Raw genomic sequence first — 20799 nt, 5'->3', positions numbered from 1 at the left:
CTCCCATACTCTCCATCATGACTAACAACGCCACCATCAATCCCACCCCACAAGCCAAAGTCCTGGGTGTCACCCTGGACTCAAACCTATCCTTCCAACCCCATGTCCAATCGTTGGCAAACTCATGCAGGCTCCACCTCTGCAACATCTCCAAAATACGTTCATTCCTCACCCCAGACGCTACTAAACTACTCGTTCCCTCCCTTATTATCTCACGTCTGGACTACTGCAACTCCCTCCTCACCGGCCTCCCTCATCACAGACTATCCCCGCTTCAGTCTATCCTGAACTCAGCGACCAGACTCATCCACCTCACCAACCACTCTGCTTCTGCCACCCCCCTCTGTCATTCCCTCCACTGGTCTCCACTCAGTGTCCTCCACCCCCCTCTGTCATTCCCTCCACTGGTCTCCACTCAGTGTCCTCCACCCCCCTCTGTCATTCCCTCCACTGGCCTCCACTCAGTGTCCTCCACCCCCCTCTGACATTCCCTCCACTGGCCTCCACTCAGTGTCCTCCACCCCCCTCTGTCATTCCCTCCACTGGCCTCCACTCAGTGTCCTCCACCCCCCTCTGTCATTCCCTCCACTGGCCTCCACTCAGTGTCCTCCACCCCCCTCTGTCATTCCCTCCACTGGCCTCCACTCAGTGTCCTCCACCCCCCTCTGTCATTCCCTCCACTGGCCTCCACTCAGTGTCCTCCACCCCCCTTTGTCATTCCCTCCACTGGCTCCACCCCCCTGTGTCATTCCCTCCACTGGCTCCCAATTGCTCAACGCATTAAATTCAAACTACTAACATTGACATACAAAGCCATTCATAACTCCGCCCCAAACTACCTCACAGACCTGATACCCAAATACCACCCAACCCGTAATCTTCACTCCTCACAAGACCTCCTACTTTCTAGCTCCCTGGTCTCCACCTCCCACGCCCGACTGCAGGACTTCACTAGGACTTCCCCCATCCTCTGGAACTCCCTTCCCAAATCCTTCAGACTGTCACCTACCCTCCTCACCTTTAGGCGCACCCTGAAAACCCATCTCTTCAGGGAAGCCTACCCCACCCTCACCTAACTGCCAATCTCCTCCACTCCTCCTACCACTCCATCTCCCACAGCCACTTCCTCCTGTACCACCATCCCCTCCCTCCTAGATTGTAAGCTCCAAGGATCAGGGCCCTCGCACCCCTCGTGTATTGTATTGTTACAGTACTGTCTCATGTTCTGTCCCCACTATAATGTACAGCGCTGAGCAAACCTTCTGCCGCTATATAAATACTGTATAATAATAATAATTCCCATCAGTCCCCGCCCCCAAGGAGCGTACAATCTAAGGGCCCTAACTCACATTCATACATACACATACTAGGGACAACTTAGGAGACAATTCACCTCCCAGCATGTCTTTGTAGAGTGGAGGAGACCGGAGTACCCGGACGAAACCTACGCAAGCACAGGGAGAACATGCAAACTCCAGGCAGGTGGTGCCATGGTTAGGATTTGAACCAACAACCCGAGTACTGCCAGGTGGAAGTGCTAACCACTCAGCCACTGTGCTGCCCCGTGCTGTATATATCTCAGCATCTACTTCTCAGTGTTGGTTTCCTCCTCATTGCCGGCCATTAAATGGGCCTCAGAATGGCTCCGGTATTCCCTCCTAGGAAGGACATTCAGGCCGATCTCCCACCATGTTCCTCTGATGTGTCCGAGACAGAATAACAGGAGAGACACCAGGTATGTATGGGAGCGGGGTGAGATGCTGGGAGGGATATGTATGGGGGAGGGGTGAGAAGCTGGGAGGGATGTGAATGGGGGGAGAGGGGAGAAGATGGGGATTATTGTATATGGGGAGGAGTGATAAGTTGAGGAGGGATGTGTATGGGGGAGAGGTGAGAAGCTGGGAGGGATGTGTATGGGGGAGGGGTGAGAAGTTGGGAAGGGATGCAAATGGTGGAGGGGTGAGAAGTTGGGGAGGGCTTTTGGGTGCGGGGCCCATGGAACCCAGCTTACTTTGGAGAGGTGGGGAGACCCCTGTCTCAGCACCCATATCCCTCTTATGTGTAAGTCATCCTGTGCCTGTTAGGGGTGCAGGGTGAGATGTCTTGATATTGTGTAGACATGTCTAGGTGGGGTGGGGGGGTTGTTCATTATTTAATGCCATGTGGTTGCATCTCATTGTTCTATTGTTTGTCTGGCTTGGGAGCAAACTATTATGGGATGTATGTGTTTGTGTGTATTGGTTGGTGGGGGGTGTCTCCAGCAGCCCTCCCTCCTGATGGGACTGTCTGATGGTGTGAAGTTTGAATACCTGTGTGTCTCTTGTGACTAAATGTAGATTGCCCCGCCCTGTGTCATTATGCAGGGAGGGGGGATTGTCCCCTGAGTGTATATATCTTGTATCTGTGTTCAAATAATGTAGTCTACCTCCTGGTTTACTTCAGGACTGGTGTCTAGTCTTGTATGGTCGGCTGTGGTGTCTGTGGTTGGTGTTCGGAGGGGGAAGCAGTATTCCAATGGAAGTAATCAAGCACAGTCTGGGGTCAGTTCCGTTACAGCTGTGTATGGGGGAGGGGCAAGAAGCTAAGGAAGATATGTATGGAGGATGGGTGAGAAGCTGGGGAGAGATGTGTATGGGGGAGGGGTGTGAAGCTCAGAAGGGATGTGTATGGGGGAGGGGGTGAGAAGCTGGGAAGGGATATATATGGGGAAGTGGTGAAAAGTTGGGAGAGGATATGTATGAGGGAGGTTTGAGAAGCTGGGAGGGGATATATATGGGGGAGGGGTGAGAAGCTGGGGAGGGATGTGTATAGGGGAGAAGTGAGAAGCTTGGGAGGGATGTATATGGGGGAGGAGTGAGAAGCTGGGGAGGGATATTTATGAGGGAGGTTTGAGAAGCTGGGAGGGGATATATATGGGGGAGGGGTGAGAAGCTTGGGAGGGATGTGTATGGGGGAGGGGTGAGAAGTTGAGGAGGGATGTGTATGGGGGAGGGGTATGTGTGGTGGAGGGATGACAAGTCGGGGACGGGTATGTGTGGGGGAGGAGTTAGAAGCCAGGGACGGATATGTGTGGCGGAGGAGTTAGAAGCCAGGGACAGATATATGTGGTGGAGGGGTTAGAAGCCAGGGACGGGTACGTATGGGGGAGGGGTGAGAAGTCGGGGACGGGTATGTATGGGGGAGGGGTGAGAAGTTGGGGACGGGTATGTATGGGGGAGGGGTTTGAAGCCGTGGACGGGTATGTATGGGGGAGGGGGTGTGAAGCCGGGGATGGGTATGTATGGGGGACGGGTGTGAAGCCGGGGACGGGTGTGTATGGGGGAGGGGTAAGAAGCCGTGGACGGGTATGTATGGGGGAGGGGTGAGAAGTCGGGGATGGGTACATATGGGGGAGGGGTGTGAAGCCGGGGACAGCTATGTATGGGGAAGGGGTGTGAAGTGGGGGATGGGTATGTATGGGGGAGGGGTGAGAAGTCGGGGACGGGTACGTATGGGGGAGGGGTGTGAAGCCGTGGACGGGTATGTATGGGGGAGGGGTGTGATGCCGTGGACGGGTATGTATGGGGGAGGGGTGTGAAGCCGTGGACGGGTATGTATGGGGGAGGGTTGAGAAGCCGGGGACGGGTATGTGTGCGGGAGGGGTGAGAAGCCGGGGACGGGTATGTATGGGGGAGGGGTGAGAAGCCGGGGACGGGTATGTATGGGGGAGGGGTGAGAAGCCGGGGAGGGGTGTGAAGCCGTGGGCGGGTATGTATGGGGGAGGGGTGTGAAGCCGTGGGCGGGTATGTATGGGGGAGGGGTGAGAAGCCGGGGACGGGTATGTATGGGGGAGGGGTGAGAAGCTGGGTAGGGGTGTGAAGCCGTGGGCGGGTATGTATGGGGGAGGGGTGAGAAGCCGTGGATGGGTATGTATGGGGGAGGGGTGTGAAGCCGTGGATGGGTACGTATGGGGGAGGGGTGTGAAGCCGTGGATGGGTACGTATGGGGGAGGGGTGAGAAGCCGGGGACGGGTATGTATGGGGGAGGGGTGAGAAGCCGGGGACGGGTATGTATGGGGGAGGGGTGTGAAGCCGTGGACGGGTATGTATGGGGGAGGGGTGAGAAGCCATGGACGGGTACATATGAGGGAGGGGTGTGTATGGGGGAGGGGTGTGAAGCCATGGACGGGTATGTATGGGGGAGGGGTGAGAAGCCGTGGACGGGTATGTATGGGGGAGGGGTGAGAAGCCGGGGACGGCTATGTATAGGTGTTCTGTCTCTCCAATCTAAGCATTGATAGTGTGATCTCTGTAACTTCCAGTTGTGATGAGATGGTGATAACTTCATCCTCAGTTGGATACCACAGTCAGTGACTCCATCGATAAGACATCTTGTAGATCTTGTGAAGTTTCTTCCATAAACTGAGAGAATCTTACAACAATGAACATTCGATCGGTCAAAAGATCATAATGTTTCTGCTTCTTGCCATGAGGCTAGAACTGCAATGCATTTCTGGGAAAGGGGGAGGGGCTATCTATACAACATTAAACCAAATAAACTTTAGTTCAAGTCCAATATAAATAATGAAGATTCTTTCCGGGAACATCTGCAAAACAAGAGGGAAGGGAAGAACAAAGGAAAACAATGCAAACATTCAGCATAATACTTGCAGATGTTGGTGTGGAAAGTCCAGGCTGAGACATGGAAATCCATATTCAGAGGAGAAGGCAGCAACATGCACCTTCCTTCTTACCTCCCTGTAATTCAGGTGGATGACTTGTCTTCCTCTTTGGTTCCTTTATAGGCCTGAAGTAAAGGTGTGCAGAACCTTCTTTCATGACTCTAACTTCTACCTTGCGTACCTTTCCATCGTTACTTGGCATAGTCTTTGTAATCAGAGCCATGGGCCAATGGTTACCATGGGAATCTGTCTCCTTCAAAACAACTACGTCTCCCACTTGTAGATTGGTTTGCTAGTTTGCCATTTATTACGACTTTGAAGGGTAGAAAGGTACTCCATCTTCCAGCGATTCCAGAACACATTAGCAAGATGTTGAACCCGTCGCCATTGATGCTTGTAAATGTTGGGGTAATCAAGTTCCTCTGTGGGAATAGTGGCTACCCCAGTTTTTTGGGTAAGAAGAGTGGCTGGAGTGAGCAACACTGGGAACTCGGGATCTGAGGACACAGGGACCAATGGCTTTGCATTGATTATAGCGGACACTTCTGCAAGAAGAGTGACTAAGATTTCATGAGTAAATTGAGAAGTTTTCTGGTCCAGTAGCATAGAGTCCAGGATCTTTCTTGCAACTCCAATCATGCGTTCCCAAGAGCCTCCCATGTGAGGAATGAGGTGGGTTGAGTTCCCATTTACACTTATTGCCACTCAAGAAGATCTCTATCTTTTCTGCTGCTGTAAAATGAGTCCCACAGTCAGATCTCAGGGACTTTACAGGTCCTCGTACAGAAACAAATCTTCTGAAATCATTAATGATACAAGAAGAGTCCATTGATTCTATCACATCAATGTGCACTGCACCAATGCTCAAGCAAGTGAACAGCACAGCCCATCGCTTATTGTTAGCAACTCCGCCACGAGTTCTGCGTGTAACAACAGTCCAGGGGCCACATATGTCCATGCCAACATTAGTAAATGGTGCTTCAGTGCTTAATCAGTCAGCTGGCAACTCTGCCATTTGTTGTTGTAGGTGCTTCCTGTGATGGGAGTGACTTTGGGTGGGGGCCCATGGAACACAGCTCACGTTGGAGGAGTAGGGAGATCCCTGTCTCAGCTCCCCATATCCCTCTTATGTGTAAGTCATCCTTTGCCTGTTAGGGGTACAGGGTGGAATGTCCTGATATTGTGTAGACATGTATAGGTGGGGTGGGGGGGTTGTTCATTGTTTACTGCCATGTGGTGTATCCCATTGTTCTATTGTGTGTCTGGCTTGGGAGCAAACTATTATGGGATGTATGTGTTTGTGTATTGGCTTGGTGGGGGGTGTCTGCTGATGTGTCTCTGGTTTCTAGATGTGGTTTGCCCTGTCCTGTGTCCATATGCAGGGAGGTGGGTTGTTCCCTTGAATGTTTATATCTTGTGTCTGTGTTAAAATAAAGCAGTCTATTTCCTGGTTTTACTTTGAGTGGTATCTAGGGGCGGGGTTGTGGACGGCTTTGTATGCTGTGGTTAGTATTTAGAATTTTATAGGTTGGGTTACTGGAAGCCAGTCGAGGGATTGGCACAGAGGGGTGGAGGCCAGTGGAGGGATTGGCAGAGAGGGGTGGAGGATGCTGAGCTGAGGTCAGGGAGGGGATTGGCAGAGAGGGGCGGAGGTCAGTGAAGGGATTGGCAGAGGGGCGGAGGACACTGAGTGGAGGTCAGTGAAGGGATTGGCAGAGAGGGCGCTGAGTGGAGGTCAGTGAAGGGATTGGCAGAGAGCGGTGGAGGACACTGAATGGAGGCCAGTGGAGGGATTGGCAGAGAGGGGTGGAGGGTGTATATGGGAAGGTAGATGATCTGTGGGGTTTGGGTTTATATGGAGTAGGTACGTGCGTATGGGGAAGGTAGGTTATCTGTGGGATCTGGTTATGTTTTAGGGAGGTAGGTGATCTGGGTGTATGTTGTAGGTAGGTGATCTGTGTGTATGTATGGGAGAGGTAGGTGATATGTGAGATCTGGGTGTATGTTGTAGGTAGATGATCTGGGTGTATGTATGGGAGAGGTAGGTGATCTGTGGGATCTGGGTATATGTTGTAGGTAGGTGATCTGGGTATATGTTGTAGGTAGATGATCTGGGTGTATGTATGGGAGAGGTAGGTGATATGTGGGATCTGGGTGTATATGGAAGAGGTAGGCGATCTGTGGGATCTGGGTGTATATGGGGGCGGTAGGTGATCTGGGTGTATATGGGGGAGGTCGGTGATCTCTGGGATTTGGATGTATAAGGAGAGGTAGGTGATATATGGGATTTGTGTATGTATGGGGTAGGTAGGTGATCTGTGGGATCTGGGTATATATGGGGATGTAGGTGATCTGTGGGATCTGGGTGTATATGGGGAGGTAGGTTATATGTGTGATCTGTCTGTATATGGGGTAGGTAGGTGATCTGGGTGTATATGGGGGAGGTAGGTGGTCTGTGGGATCTGGGTGTATATGGGGATGTAGGTGATCTGTGGGATCTGGGTGTATATGGGGAGGTAGGTTGTCTGTGTGATCTGTCTGTATATGGGGTAGGTAGGTGATCTGTGGGATCTGGGTGTATATGGGGGAGGTAGGTGGTCTGTGGGATCTGGGTGTATATGGGGGAGGTAGGTGATCTGGATGTATATGGGGGAGGTAGCTGATCTGAGGGATCTGGGTGATTATGGGGAGGTAGGTGACCTGTGTGATCTGTCTGTATATGGGGGAGGTAGGGGATCTGAGTGCACATGGGGGATGTAGATGATCTATGGGAACTTGGAGTGTATGGGGGAGGTAAGTGATCAGTGGGATCTTTGTGTATATGGGGGAGGTAGGTGATCTGTGGCATCTGCATGTATATGGGCAGGAAGGTGATCTGTGGGATATGTGAGTGCAGGGGAGGTAGGTGATCCATGGGATCTGGGTGTATATGGGAAAGGTAGGTGATCTTTGGGATATGGGGGAGGTAGGTGATCTGTGGGATCAGGGTATACAGGTGAAACAAGAAAAATGAGAATCTGGTGCATTCATTCATTGATTTCAGTGCAGCAACTTAAAAGGTGAAACTAATATATGAGACTCATTCCATGCAAAGCAAGATAGTTCCAGCCGTGATTTGTCATCATTGTGATGATTATGGCTTACAGCTCATGAAAACCCCAAATCCACAATCTCAGAAAATGAGAATATTCCGTGCAATCAATAAAACACGGATTGTACATAGAACAATATCGCACCTCTGAAAAGTAGAAGCTGCATATGTACTCAGTACTTGGTTTGGGCCCCTTTTGCAGCAATTACTGGTTCATTGCGGCGTGGCATGGAAGCTATCAGCCTGTGGCACTGCTGAGGTGTTATGGAAGACCAGGATGCTTCAATAGCGGCCTTCAGCTCTTCTGCATTGTTCCGTCTCATATCTCTCATCTTTCTCACGGTCATTGAACCAGGTTTTGGTGATTTTGGCAGTGTGGGCGGTGCCAAGTCCTGCTGGAAAATGAAGTCCGCATCCCCATAAAGCTCGTCTGCGGAAGGAAGCATGAAGTGCTCCAAAATCTCCTGGTAGATGGCTGTGGTGACCCTGGACTTAATGAAGCACAGTGGGCCAACACCAGCAGATGACATGGCTCCCCAAATCAACACAGACTGTGGAAACTTCACACTGGACTTCAAGCATCTTGCAGTGTGTGCCTCTCCATTCTTCCTCCATACTCGGGGTCCTTGGGCCTCTCCATTCTTCGTCCATACTCGGGGTCCTTGGGCCTCTCCATTCTTCCTCCATACTCGGGGTCCTTGGGCCTCTCCATTCTTCCTCCATACTCTGGGTCCTTGGGCCTCTCCATTCTTCCTCCATACTCGGGGTCCTTGGGCCTCTCCATTCTTCCTCCATACTCGGTATCCTTGGTTTCAAAATGAGATGCAAAAGTTGCTCTCATCAGAAAAGAGGACTTTGGACCACTGATCAATAGACCAGGTCTGTTTTTCTTTAGCCCAGGTAAGATGCTTCTGTCATTGTTTGTTGTTCAGGAGTGGCTTGACAAGAGGAATACGACATTTGAAGTTCATGTTGTCATGGAAATTTTGTATTGTTGGTTGAACTTTAAATGTGTCATATATTCGTGTTATTCATATGTCTCTGGTGTGTATAATTAAAGCTCTGAAGGCTGCAATTGGGCCATGCGCATGTACAATGTATGTATTACAGTACTCAGCTCAGTAATGGATGAGATAGCAGATCTGCGCTTATAGACCGGCGTGTATACCACCACGGCAATCGATGCGAATGCCGCCGGCCTGTATCCACATATCAGCAGCATAGTACCACATGGACTTCATAACGCAAGGCGCCAAGCGGTGTGAACTCCGCGTGTAGGCTTATGCATATCTTACAACCCATTACCGACCTGAACTGTATCCGGATGGATGTGTTTTAATAAAGATCGTATTGGGCCCATCCAGGTACAGACTGATGTTTCTAGGGAATGCTTGTACAAGGAATTTGCATACCAATAGGAGCTAGTAGGACAGGAAGTATGCCCTCCATAGAGGGCTCATGGGGGGAAGGGGAGGAAGTCTGCTGACCTCAGAGGGCTCATGGGGGAGGACCAGTGATAGATAATAGGAAAGGCTATGCTCCAATCGGAATGTACATCCTGTGTATAGGCACTCCCCATTGCATTGTTCTGTGGGAGGGGATTGACTTTATTCATGTGGGGGGCGTGTGTGTATTTGTAATAAAACCAGAGGGTGAGAATGAAAACTTCCTCTATGTGAATTCCAACAGCATCCTGAGAGTGTTGTGTGATCATTCTGGGGTATAGGGAGCTCCATCCCCCACATTTCAACAGAAGTTAAATCAGTTGGAAGGGCAGGAATCGTGTAGTTTAGCTGCAGTCGTGGTAAGCGAGATTCGCACAGCTTTATTGGGGATTTCTGCGCATCCAACTGCGAGTACTCACGGTAAGGAGAAATTCGTTAGAGCGAATTTCCAAGACAATGTCCAGGATCAGTCTGTGTGTGGTGGCTCTTGATGCACTGACTCTAGCCTCAGTCCACTCCTTGTTAAAGTCCCCAACACTTTTGAATGGCCTTTTCCTGCCAATCCTCTCCAGGCTGTGGTCATCCCTGCTGCTTGTGCACCTTTTTCTTCCACACTTTTCAATTCCACATAACTTTTTATTAATGTGCTTTGATACAGCACTTTGGGAACATCCACCTTCTTCTGCAATTATCTTTTGAGGCTTTCCCTCCTTATGGAGGGTGTCAGTGATGATGTCTTTCCCATGATTGTGATTTCTACTGAACCAGACTAAGAGACCATTTAAAGGCTCAGGAACCCTCTGCAGGTGTTATGGCTGAATGAGCTGATTAGAGTGGGACACTTTGAGCCGAGAATATTCCACCTTTTCACAATATTCTCATTTTCTGAGATTGTGGATTGGGGGTTTTCATGAGCTGTAAGCCATAATCATCACAATGATGACAAATCACGGCTTGAACTATCTTGATTTGCATGTAATGAGTCTATCTCATATATTAGTGTCACCTTTTCAGTTGCTGCACTGAAATGAATGAAATTTTGCACCATATTCTAATTTTTCGAGTTTCAACTGTATACTCCACAATTCTCCCATGTGGACACCTCGTAAGTGGTTCTCCAGTATAGACTCCCAGTTTGGGGAACTCATATAGAAAAAGCCGTCAGCTAGAATCAAACTCACTACTCTACAGTATGGTGAAGACCAAGGAGGCCTAGCAATACCAAATGTTAGACTTTATTTTATAGCTGCCCAACTTCAACATCTTACCAGGTGGGACTTAGTAGACACATTATATCCCATCCATCGGTGTCTACTTCCATCAGATACAGATTTCACATCACTCTCACACTTGTTAATGGGCTTCAGATGGCACCAGTGGGAAAGGCATGATCTCTCATATATTTATTCCAGTCTTTTGACTCTAAGAGAGAGTGGTGGGAGGTGATTGTGACCTCCATACCTCTCATCTCTCTGTCCTCTTCACAGAAACTCAGTCATTTCTTTTGCATAGATCATTCAGGACTCCAGCTCAATTGTTCAGCTAGGACAGGAGGGATTTCCCCTTAATACCCCAATTGTAGTGTTGATGTCGGGGATTTGATACATGTTTTGGAGATGTCCAAAATTATTCAAAAAGTGGAACAATATGACCAGTATTATAATGTTGGTGTTCAATATTCCTCGGGTGTGCCTCTTGGTCTCTTTACTTTATGGAGGGAGACAGTACAGTAACAATACAGTTCAGTACAAGAGGGATTAGAGGGCCCTGCTCCTTGGAGCTTACAATCTAGGAGAGAGGGGATAGTGGTACAAGAGGTAATTAGCTGTGGGGGATGGAGTGGTTGGGGGAGTAGGGGATTCCAGTAGTTAGCTGGGGTCGGGGTAGGCTTCCCTGAAGAGATGAGTTTTTAGAGTGCGCCTAAAAGTGAGCAGAGGAGACGATAGCCTGATAGCTTGGGGTAGGGAGTTCCAGAGGATGGGTGAAGCCCGTGAGAAATCCTGGAGATGAGCATGGGAGGAGGAGACAAGGGAGCTAGAGAGTAGGAGGTCTTGCGAGGAGTGGAGAGTACGGTTTGGGTGGTATTTAGAGACAAGGTCGGTGATGTAGTTGAGGACAGTGTTATGAACGGCTTTATACTTCAGTGTTAGTGTTTTCAATTTAATCCGCTGGGCAATTGGAAGCCAGTGGAGGGATTGGCAGAGAGGGATGGAGGATACTGAGTGGAGGCCAGTGGAGGGATTGGCAGAGAGGGGTGGAGGATACTGAGTGGAGGCCAGTAGAGGGATTGGCAGAGAGGTGGCTGATACATAACGGTTAGTAAGGTGAATGAGTCTGGCAGCAGCATTCATGATGAACTGGAGTGGAGATAGTCTGCGATGAGGTCGGCCAGTGAGGAGGGAGTTACAATAGTCAAGGCGTGATATAATAAGGGAGTGAATGAGTTGCTTAGTGGTTTACGAGGTTAGGAACGGCCGTATCTTGGAGATGTTGCGGAGGTGAAGTCTACATGAGTTTGTCAGTGATTGGACCTGGGGCTGAAAGGACAGATTGGAGTCTAGGATGACACCTAGTACCCTGGCATGAGGGGTGGGACTGATAATCACTAAGCTCTTCTCTGAAGCTCACCTTACCACCTGCCCCCTTGACCCTGTCCCTACACAACTCCTACGATCACCCTCCTCCTCCATCCTACGCTCCCTCACCCACAGCTTTAATCTTTCCCTCTCTACTGGCACATTGCCCTCCCCTCTGAAGAATGCGCACATCACTCCCATACTTTAAAAACCCTCCCTGGATCCCTCTGACCTAAACAACCTAAGACCCATCTTCCTGCTGCCATTTACATCCCAACTCCTTGCACGCTTAGTCTATAATCACCTGAGTTCCCACCTCACCGACAACAACCTCCTCAATCCCCTACAATCTGTCTTCCGTCCCCTACACTCCACCGAAACCGCCCTACTCAAACTCACCAATGACCTGCTAACCGCCAAAGCCAATGGCCACTACTCAGTGCTACTACTCCTCAACCTCTCTGCAGCTTTTGACACGGTCAACCACCCCCTCCTCCTCAAAAAACTATACTCTTTTGGCCTCAGAGACTCCGCTCTCTCCTGGCTGGCTCTCTTCCTATCTATCACAACGCTCCTTCAGTGTTACCTATAATGCTGCCACCTCCCCCTCTCTGTTGGGGTCCCTCAAGGTTCTGTCCTCGGGCCCCTTCTCTTCTCCATCTACACCTCCTCCCTTGGTCAACTGATACACTCTCACGGCTTCAACTACCATCTGTATGACGATGACACTCAAATCTATCTCTCTACTCCCCGTCTCACCCCTCCAGTCTCCGCCTGAATCACTAGCCTTCTGAAGGACATATCAGACTGGACATATCAGACTCCAATTCCTCAAATTAAACCTTGCCAAAACCTAGCTCCTAGTTTTCCCCCCAGCCCGTGCCCCCCTGACCTCTTCATCAGGACCAACAACATCACCATCAGTCCCACCCCGCAAGCCAGAGTACTAGGTGTCATTCTAGACTCCAATCTGTCTTTCCAGCCCCAGGTCCAATCGCTGACAAATTCATACAGACTCCACCTCTCTAACATCTCCAAAATACGCACGTTCCTAACTCCAGAAACTACAAAGCAACTCATTCACTCTCTTATTATATCACGACTTGACTACTGTAACTCCCTCCTCACCGGCCTACCCCAACACAGGCTATCCCCGCTTCAGTCTATCCTGAATTCTGCAACCAGACTCATCCACCGTGTACTGTCTCCCATTATAATGTACAGCTGAGCAAACTGTTGGCGCTATATAAATACTGTATAATAATAATAATAGTGTTGCTGATCTTGATGGAGAAGTCGGGAGGGGGGGGGGGCACGGGTTGGGGGGAATACTAGAAGCTCAGTTTTGGAAAGGTTGAGTTTGAGGAAGTTGAGTGACATCCAGTCCGATATGTCACTTAGTAGGCTGGTGATGTGATTGGACACTGAGGGGGTGAGGTGAGGGGTAGAGAGATAGATTTGTGTGTCATCGGCATAGAGATGGTAGTTGAAGCCGTGGGAGTATCAATTGGCCAAGGGAGGAGGTGTAGATGGAGAAGAGGAGGGGTCCGAGGACAGAACCTTGAGGGACCCCGACAGAGAGAGGGAGTGAAGGGGATGTGGCAGCGTTATAGGTAACACTGAAGGAGCGCTGTGATAGATAGGAGAGCCAGGAGAGAGCGGAGTCTCTGAGACCAACTACATTGGAGACCCATACTTGGGGTATGATCCTGGAGACACGGGCCTCATTGATCGGTGTCAGATATCTATGTATGTACTGGGGGGAGTTACTTGCCGTGTACAGCTGAATTGTTCTAGGTTGTTTCTTCTTTTCTCTGTTCATTTGTTTATAAAAGGTAAAAGTGACACCATAGACAAAGCAAGTTATTGTTCTGTATGATCTGTAACAGTGCCACAACTGCCTATACGTGAGAATGTATGACTCCATTGTCTGGGCTGAATGTTGGGAATACTGTGCGCACTTAGAAACTTTATTAATACAATCTATTTGATTAAAAAAATACTGTAGATAATGCTGTACATATTCTTTCTATTCATAAGATATATTTAGTAATGAACATTAAAAATAGAAAGCAACTTTATGTAGCCCTTTTATATACAATTCTTTTTTCTTTCTCTACAGGTAGATTGATGAACCAGGTTTTAGGACTTTTTTGTCTTCATGAATACAGCTGAGTCACATGGAAAATAAAACACATGGATGTCTTAATTGACTGAGAGTCTTTACTGCAGTTCACTGGAGGATTCACACGGGATACAAGTCATATCTGTGTTCTAAAAGTCATGGTTTGGATCCTCTTCCACTTTGATCCAGCAGGAGAAAAGTAATTTCAGTGTTCTGGAAGTGACAATGGCTTTACAATAAAGTCCAACCCCAGTATACATAAGAGGAGTCATTTCAAACTACTTGTTTGTAGATTTTACAATGGAGAGAAAATATATCACACACCAGAAGGCTTGCAAGGGAGGGAAGTCATATCATTGTTCTGAATGTGGCAAAACTTTTATAAGCGAGAGAGACCTTATAATACACCAAAGATTTCACACTGGAGAGAAGCCATATCAGTGTTCTGAATGTGATAAAGCTTTTACACGGAAGTCACATCTTATCACACACCAGAGGATTCACACTGGAGAGAAGTCATATCAGTGTTCTGAATGTGATAAAGCTTTTACTCAGAAGTCACATCTTATCAGACACCAGAGGATTCACACTGGAGAGAAGTCATATCAGTGTTCTGAATGTGATAAAGCTTTTACACGGAAGTCACATCTTATCAGACACCAGATTGTTCACACTGGAGAGAAGTCATATCAGTGTTCTGAATGTGATAAAGCTTTTACAGTGAAGTCACATCTTATCAGACACCAGAGGATTCACACTGGAGAGAAATCATATCAGTGTTCTGAATGTGATAAAGCTTTTACAGTGAAGTCAGATCTTATCACACACCAGAGGATTCACACTGGAGAGAAGCCATATCAGTGTTCTGAATGTGATAAAGCTTTTACCGAGAAGTCAAGTCTTATCACACACCAGAGGATTCACATTGGAGAGAAGTCATATCAGTGTTCTGAATGTGATAAAGCTTTTACAGTGAAGTCAGATCTTATCGCACACCAGAGGATTCACACTGGAGAGAAGCCATATCAGTGTTCTGAATGTGATAAAGCTTTTACAGTAAAGTCTGCTCTTATCAGACACCAGAGGATTCACACTGGAGAGAAGTCATATCAGTGTTCTGAATGTGACAAAGCTTTTACACAGAAGTCAAATCTTATCACACACCAGAGGATTCACACTGGAGAGAAGTCATATCAGTGTTCTGAATGTGATAAAGCTTTTACACAGAAGTCAGATCTTATCAGACACCAGAGGATTCACACTGGAGAGAAGCCATATCAGTGTTCTGAATGTGATAAAACTTTTACAGTTAATGCCGGTCTAATCTATCACCGGAGGATTCACAAATTTCTGCATTGATTAAATTCTGGAATAAAAGGGATATTAAAGAAGTTTCAGGTGTCACAAGTTAGTTTCACATCCCCAATGTCATCCCACAAGCTAGAGAAAGGAAAAGATAAAATGCTACTTTAAAAGAAACAAACTAAAATCTGAGCAAACTGGAATGTAATGATTGGATGAACTGAGTTTAGGGCTTATCTCCATCAATACACAACTAGAAGGGATTTGAATATTTTATCTTTTGACAATCTTTTTAAGATAAGCATCAATAACTGAACAGCTTCCCTCATGATTCTCATCTTTATCTTTTTTTATGGAGCTTTGAATGAACATGCAATGCATTTTCATGATTCACCAACTGAGTTGTGTTTCCAAGCATTTTCTTCATTTCTGGATCCTGAGGTAATACATGACCAGCACTGCCTCAGTACCAGAGACTAGGATGGGGTCTATTGTCATCTTACCAAGTCTCTGAAGCCTCAGTGGGAGAGTCCATTCCAGGTTCTTCTGACTATTGATACATCATCAGCCAGGCTTGAGGTCTCCAGCTAAGCCCACCTTGTCCAATCCTCCCATTACGTTCCATCTCCTCTCCCATTATCAATGCCTTCTTTCCACATTTCATCTCTCATTAATATTATTATTATACAGGATTTATATAGCGCCAATAGTTTGCTCAGCGCTTTACAATATAACGGGAGACAATACAGCAACAATACAGTTCAATACAAGAGGGATAGGAGGCCCTGCTCCTCGGAGCTTACAATCTAGGAGGGAGGAGCTAGTGGTACAAAAGGTAGTAACTGTGGGGGATGGACTGGTAGGAAGAGTAGAAGATTCCATTATTAGCTGAGGGCAGGATATGCTTCCCTGAAGAGAGAGGTTTTCAGAGATCGCCTAAAAGTGAGCAGAGTAGGCGATAGTCTGATAAATTGGGGTAGAGAGTTCCAGAGGATGGGGGAAGCTCTGGAAACGAGCATGGGGGGAGGAGACAAGGGAGCAAGAGAGCAGGGGATCGTGCGAGAAACACAGAGGACGGTTTGGGTGATATTTGGAGACAAGATTGGTGATGTAATTTGGGGCAGAGTTATAAATGGCTTTATATGTTTTTGTTAATGTTTTGAATTTTATTCATTGGGCAATGGGAAGCCAGTGGAGGGATTGGCAGAGAGGGGTGGAGGACACTGAGCGGAGGCCAGTGGAGGGATTGGCATAGTGGGGTGAAGGACACTGAGCGGAGGCCAGTGGAGGGATTGGCAGAGAGGGGTGGAGAACACTGAATGGAGGCCAGTTGTTAGGATCTGCCAGGTGGTGCCTCAGGCTGCCAGCTGACAGACCTACCCAGAGCGTGGAGTCTAAGCCCGGTCTGTGCTTTCACCAGGGCCCCAGATGGTGGGGATGGACTTGTAACAGACCTGGGCCAGGTCACGACCTCCGAGCAGGCCCACCAGTGGCAGAGGAAGCCTCCGGGGACGTATGCAGGTACCGGGAGAGCCAGATGTGAAGAGGATGGCGGACCTAGCAGGGTGGTCACGGGCCGTGGTCCCGAGGGGGTAAGTGGAGTACCGAATTGGCAGGCGAAGAGTAGTCAGGTCACACGCAGGGTCAGCAGGGTAAGTCAGTCCGTAGAATGGTCAGACAAGCCGGGGGGTCAGAGTAGGAGAAGGCAGAGTAGTCAGGGCAATCTGGGTCAAATCACAGGAGAAGGCAGCGTAGTCAGGGTCAATCAGGGTCACTTAACAGGTACAGGAACTCAGGATCACAGATAGACCTTGCGGCAATCTGTGACAGTGCAGGTCATCTTTAAATAGTGCGCCCTGCATTGTCATTGGCCGGCCAGGATGCGCCCCCGGCTGTCATTGGACGCCTGAGGCGTGCCCACGGCTCCTACTGCGCATGCGCGGCATCCTGTCAGCCGTGGCTCGCCGGGACCTAGTGCCTGTGTCCCGGCGTGATCTGCCGCCAGTGCGCATGCTCCGGGAGGGGGGCCGCGATCCCTGACACCAGTGGAGGGATTGGCAGAGAGGGGTGTAGGCCAGTGGAGGGATTGGCAGAGTGGGGTGAAGGACACTGAGTGGAGACCAGTGGAGGGATTGGCAGATAGGGGTGTAGGCCAGTGGAGGGATTGGCAGAGAGGGGTGGAGGACACTGAGTGGAGGCCAGTGGAGGGATTGGCAGAGGGGTGTAGGCCAGTGGAGGGAGTGGCAGAGAGGGGTGGAAAACACTGAATGCAGGCCAGTGGAGGGATTGACAGAGAGGGGTGGAGGGATTGGCAGATAGGGGTGTCTGATACAGAACGGTAAGTAAGGTGGATGATGGCAGTAGCATTCATGATAGACTGAAGAGGGGATATCCTGCAATGAGTTTGGCCAATGAGGAGGGAGTTACAATTGTCAAGGCGAGATATAACAAGGGAGTGGATAAGTTGCTTAGTGGTTTCCGAGGTTAAGAACGGCCATATCTTGGAGATGTTGCGGAGGTGAAGTCTACAAGATTTGGACAGTGATTGGATTTGGGAATGAAAGGACAGATGGGAGTCTAGGATTACACCTAGCACCCTGGCATGAGGGGAGGGACTGATGATTGTGTTATTGATCTTGATGGAGAAGTCAGGGGTGGGGGCATGGGCTGGAGGGAATACTAAGAGCTCAGTTTTGGAAAGATTGAGTTTGAGGAAGTGGAGTGACATCCATGCCGATATGTCACTTAGTAGGGTAGTAATGCGAGAGGAGACTTTAGGGGTGAGGTGAGGAGGAAAAAGATAGATTTGTGTGTCATCAGCATAGAGATGGTACTTAAAGCCATGGGTGTTTATCAAGTGACCAAGGGAGGAGGTGTAGATGGAGAAGAGTAGGGGTCCAAGGACAGAACCTTGAGGAACCCCTACAGAAAGAGGGAGTGGAGAGGAGGAGACAGAGTTAAAGGTATTGCTGAAGGAGCACTGCGATAGGTAGGAGGAGAACCAGGAGAGAGCGGAGTCTTGGAGGCCAAGAGAGTGGAGTTTTTTGAGGAGGAGGGGATGGTCAACCGTATCAAAAGCCGTGGAGAGGTCATGTAGTAAGAGTACGGAGTAGTGGCCATTGGTTTAGCAGGTAGTAGATCATTAGTGAGTTTTAGTAGGGCAGTTTCAGTGGAGTGTAGTGAGCGAAAGCCAGACTGTAAAGGGTCAAGAAGGTTGTTGTCGGTGAGGTGGGAGCTCAGGTGATTGTAGACTAAGCGTTCTAGGAGTTTAAAGGTAAACAAGAGCAGGGGGACGGGTCTTAAGTTGTTCAGGTTGGTGGGGTCCAGGGAGGGCTTTTTAAGTATGGGAGTGATGTGCGCATGCTTTAGAGGGGAGGGGAAGGCACCAGTAGAGATGGAAAGATTGAAGATTAAGGGAGCAAGGGATTGAAGATGTAAGGGATGGAAGAAGAGGTGACCGTAGTAGTTGTGAGGGGACAGGATCCAGGGGGCAGGTGGTGAGACGGGCTTCTGAGGAACCTTGTTTGGCAGCATGGAGGGAGGAATTGTATGTTAAGAAAGCAGATTTATATCGGGTGAATGCTTGGTGAGATTTGGTTTTACGCCACATTCGCTCCAGCACACGACTGTGTCGTTTACGATCTCTGGTGTTGTCAGTCTGCCAAGGTTGTAATGGGCGGGGCCTGATGCTTCATGTTGTTAGGGGAGCAAGTGAGTCTAATGCGGATGAAAGTGAACTGTTGTAGATAGCAGTGGCCAGGTCAGGGCAGGATAGGGGAGAGATTCTGTCATAGAGTTGGTCAGTTGCAGAGTGGAAAGGAGAATGGTTCAAGTTGTGAAGGTTTCTGCAGGTGATTGCTGATTGGAGGGATAGGTGTTTGAAGATGAGGAGACTGTGAAGGTGATGAGATTGTGATCATAGAGAGGAAAGGGGGTGTTTGTGAGGTTGTAGGATATCATCTCATGGGTGACAACCTTTCAGGCAGGTCTGCGGCTGTGACACCAGCTAGAAAGAAGTCTCTGTTCAGTGAGAAAACAACATCCCAAGCTGATGCAGGCCTTCCAATACTGAGTTACTGCTGATTTAGGGGATGTATTCAGCAGTAAAACGTAAGCCCAGCTGGCCACTTGTGTTCCATGTGGTTCTGCCAAATGGGATTCCATCAGTGGAAGATTAGAAATCCTTGTTCCATGTTTTCTCTTTCCAGCTATTACTCCTCTCCATAGACTAATCACACAATACAACTGCCAGAGATCTGAACTTACAAAGTGCTGAGTGTGCGGTCATATTCCTACCACTTCTTCCGGGGGACTGACATTCCTCTGATTGGGGTTCACAATAATCACTCTGAGTGCACACATCTCTTTTTGGTGGAAAGTTTGTAAAGAAAACTTCTTCTCCCTGGAAATATTACAACGTTGGCACCAAAGTGTAACTATGGGCAACATCAGTAATGACATTAATAATGAAATCTGTCATTAGCAGAGCAGGTTTTGCTTTTCCGAGTCTCTTATTGTTTTATTTTTTTGTTGTCACTCCCAGTAGATTTTTTTTGTCTACTTCCTGTAGAAGGCCAAGCATTTTGGGAAAAATGGCAGTTGGAGGGGTTGGGGCAAATCCTATAACACTGCTGGGGGTGCTCACAACTGTCAGTTGTCATTCATATGGGGGTTGGACCTTATAGAGAACCTGTTGCTGTAACTGCTGTAGAAGCGTTAGCTGAAGTTGGGCTTTACTTGTTGTGTGTCTTACTTATAATCTATCTAAGACTTCCCTGTACAGGGTGACAACGCTGCTGTGTAATGTTCCTGCAGAATGATCAGGGTTGTCACCCTGTTACAGAAGGTGGGAAAATAACAGATGTACAGACAGGACCAACAGCTGATACAACTATGTTGCAGAGGGAACTCTGGGAATGCTAATGACAGATTGCATTACACATTCAGTTAGCAGACTTCCTGCTGTTGGTCTGATGTTTGAATTGTGTTCTGATATTTACTGTCCTGCTGTAAAAGGTGTAAATGATCGCCCGCATGTTTCCTGTAGTAGCAGGGACTACAAACTCCTATCAGGAATAGTAGGATGATAAAATGTAAGTTAATAGATAGGGCGCGCCCTTACAATAAGGTATATCTATATAAATTATATATTAGATTGTTATTAATAAACACTGGCTGGATTTTATCATGAATAATTCACATATGAAAAAATAAGAGAAATCCTTATAAAGTACAGCAAAAAGATTTTCTGGATATATATGTGTGAATTTTTTTTTTATAAGAAATTAATAATAATTATGAATAATAGAAAAATATATAAAAAATAAAAAAATAAATAAAAATAAAAAATGTAAATGAAATATAATCACAAAATTTTGAAAATGAAAAGATGAAAAAGAATGTAAAAATGAAATGGTGTCCACAGTCTATGAATAATAGCGGAGTATTCTATTCGTGTCCACAATAGTAATTGCTGTATATAAGGAACTGTAGAAATAAATCCTTGCTTGAATATTGACCCTTTTATGGGCTCACCTTCTTGTTAGCCTATTGCTGGGCTGACACAGCTTTTAAGAGGTTTGTATTGATGAGATCCTTTG

General features: G+C 48.0%; 1 protein-coding gene across 1 annotated transcript in view; it reads left to right on the top strand.

The window, feature by feature from the left end:
* Positions 1 to 20444, top strand: part of LOC149434746 (uncharacterized) — a 39334-nt gene extending 18890 nt beyond the window's left edge. The window contains exon 2 of the mRNA XM_089663448.1: positions 13895 to 20444. Within this exon, the coding sequence (XP_089519574.1) occupies positions 14198 to 15256 (1059 nt within the window). The 5' untranslated portion in view covers positions 13895 to 14197 and the 3' untranslated portion in view covers positions 15257 to 20444. The remainder of the gene's footprint in view (positions 1 to 13894) is intronic.
* Positions 20445 to 20799: the final 355 nt, after the last annotated feature.

Source organism: Staurois parvus, unplaced genomic scaffold (genome assembly GCF_062004578.1).
Source record: "Staurois parvus isolate SC_StPar_1 unplaced genomic scaffold, SC_StPar_1.0 ptg001689l, whole genome shotgun sequence".
Taxonomy (NCBI): domain Eukaryota; kingdom Metazoa; phylum Chordata; class Amphibia; order Anura; family Ranidae; genus Staurois; species Staurois parvus.
The sequence above is the reverse complement of the archived record's forward strand: the minus strand, read 5'-3'. Positions and strand labels throughout refer to the sequence as shown.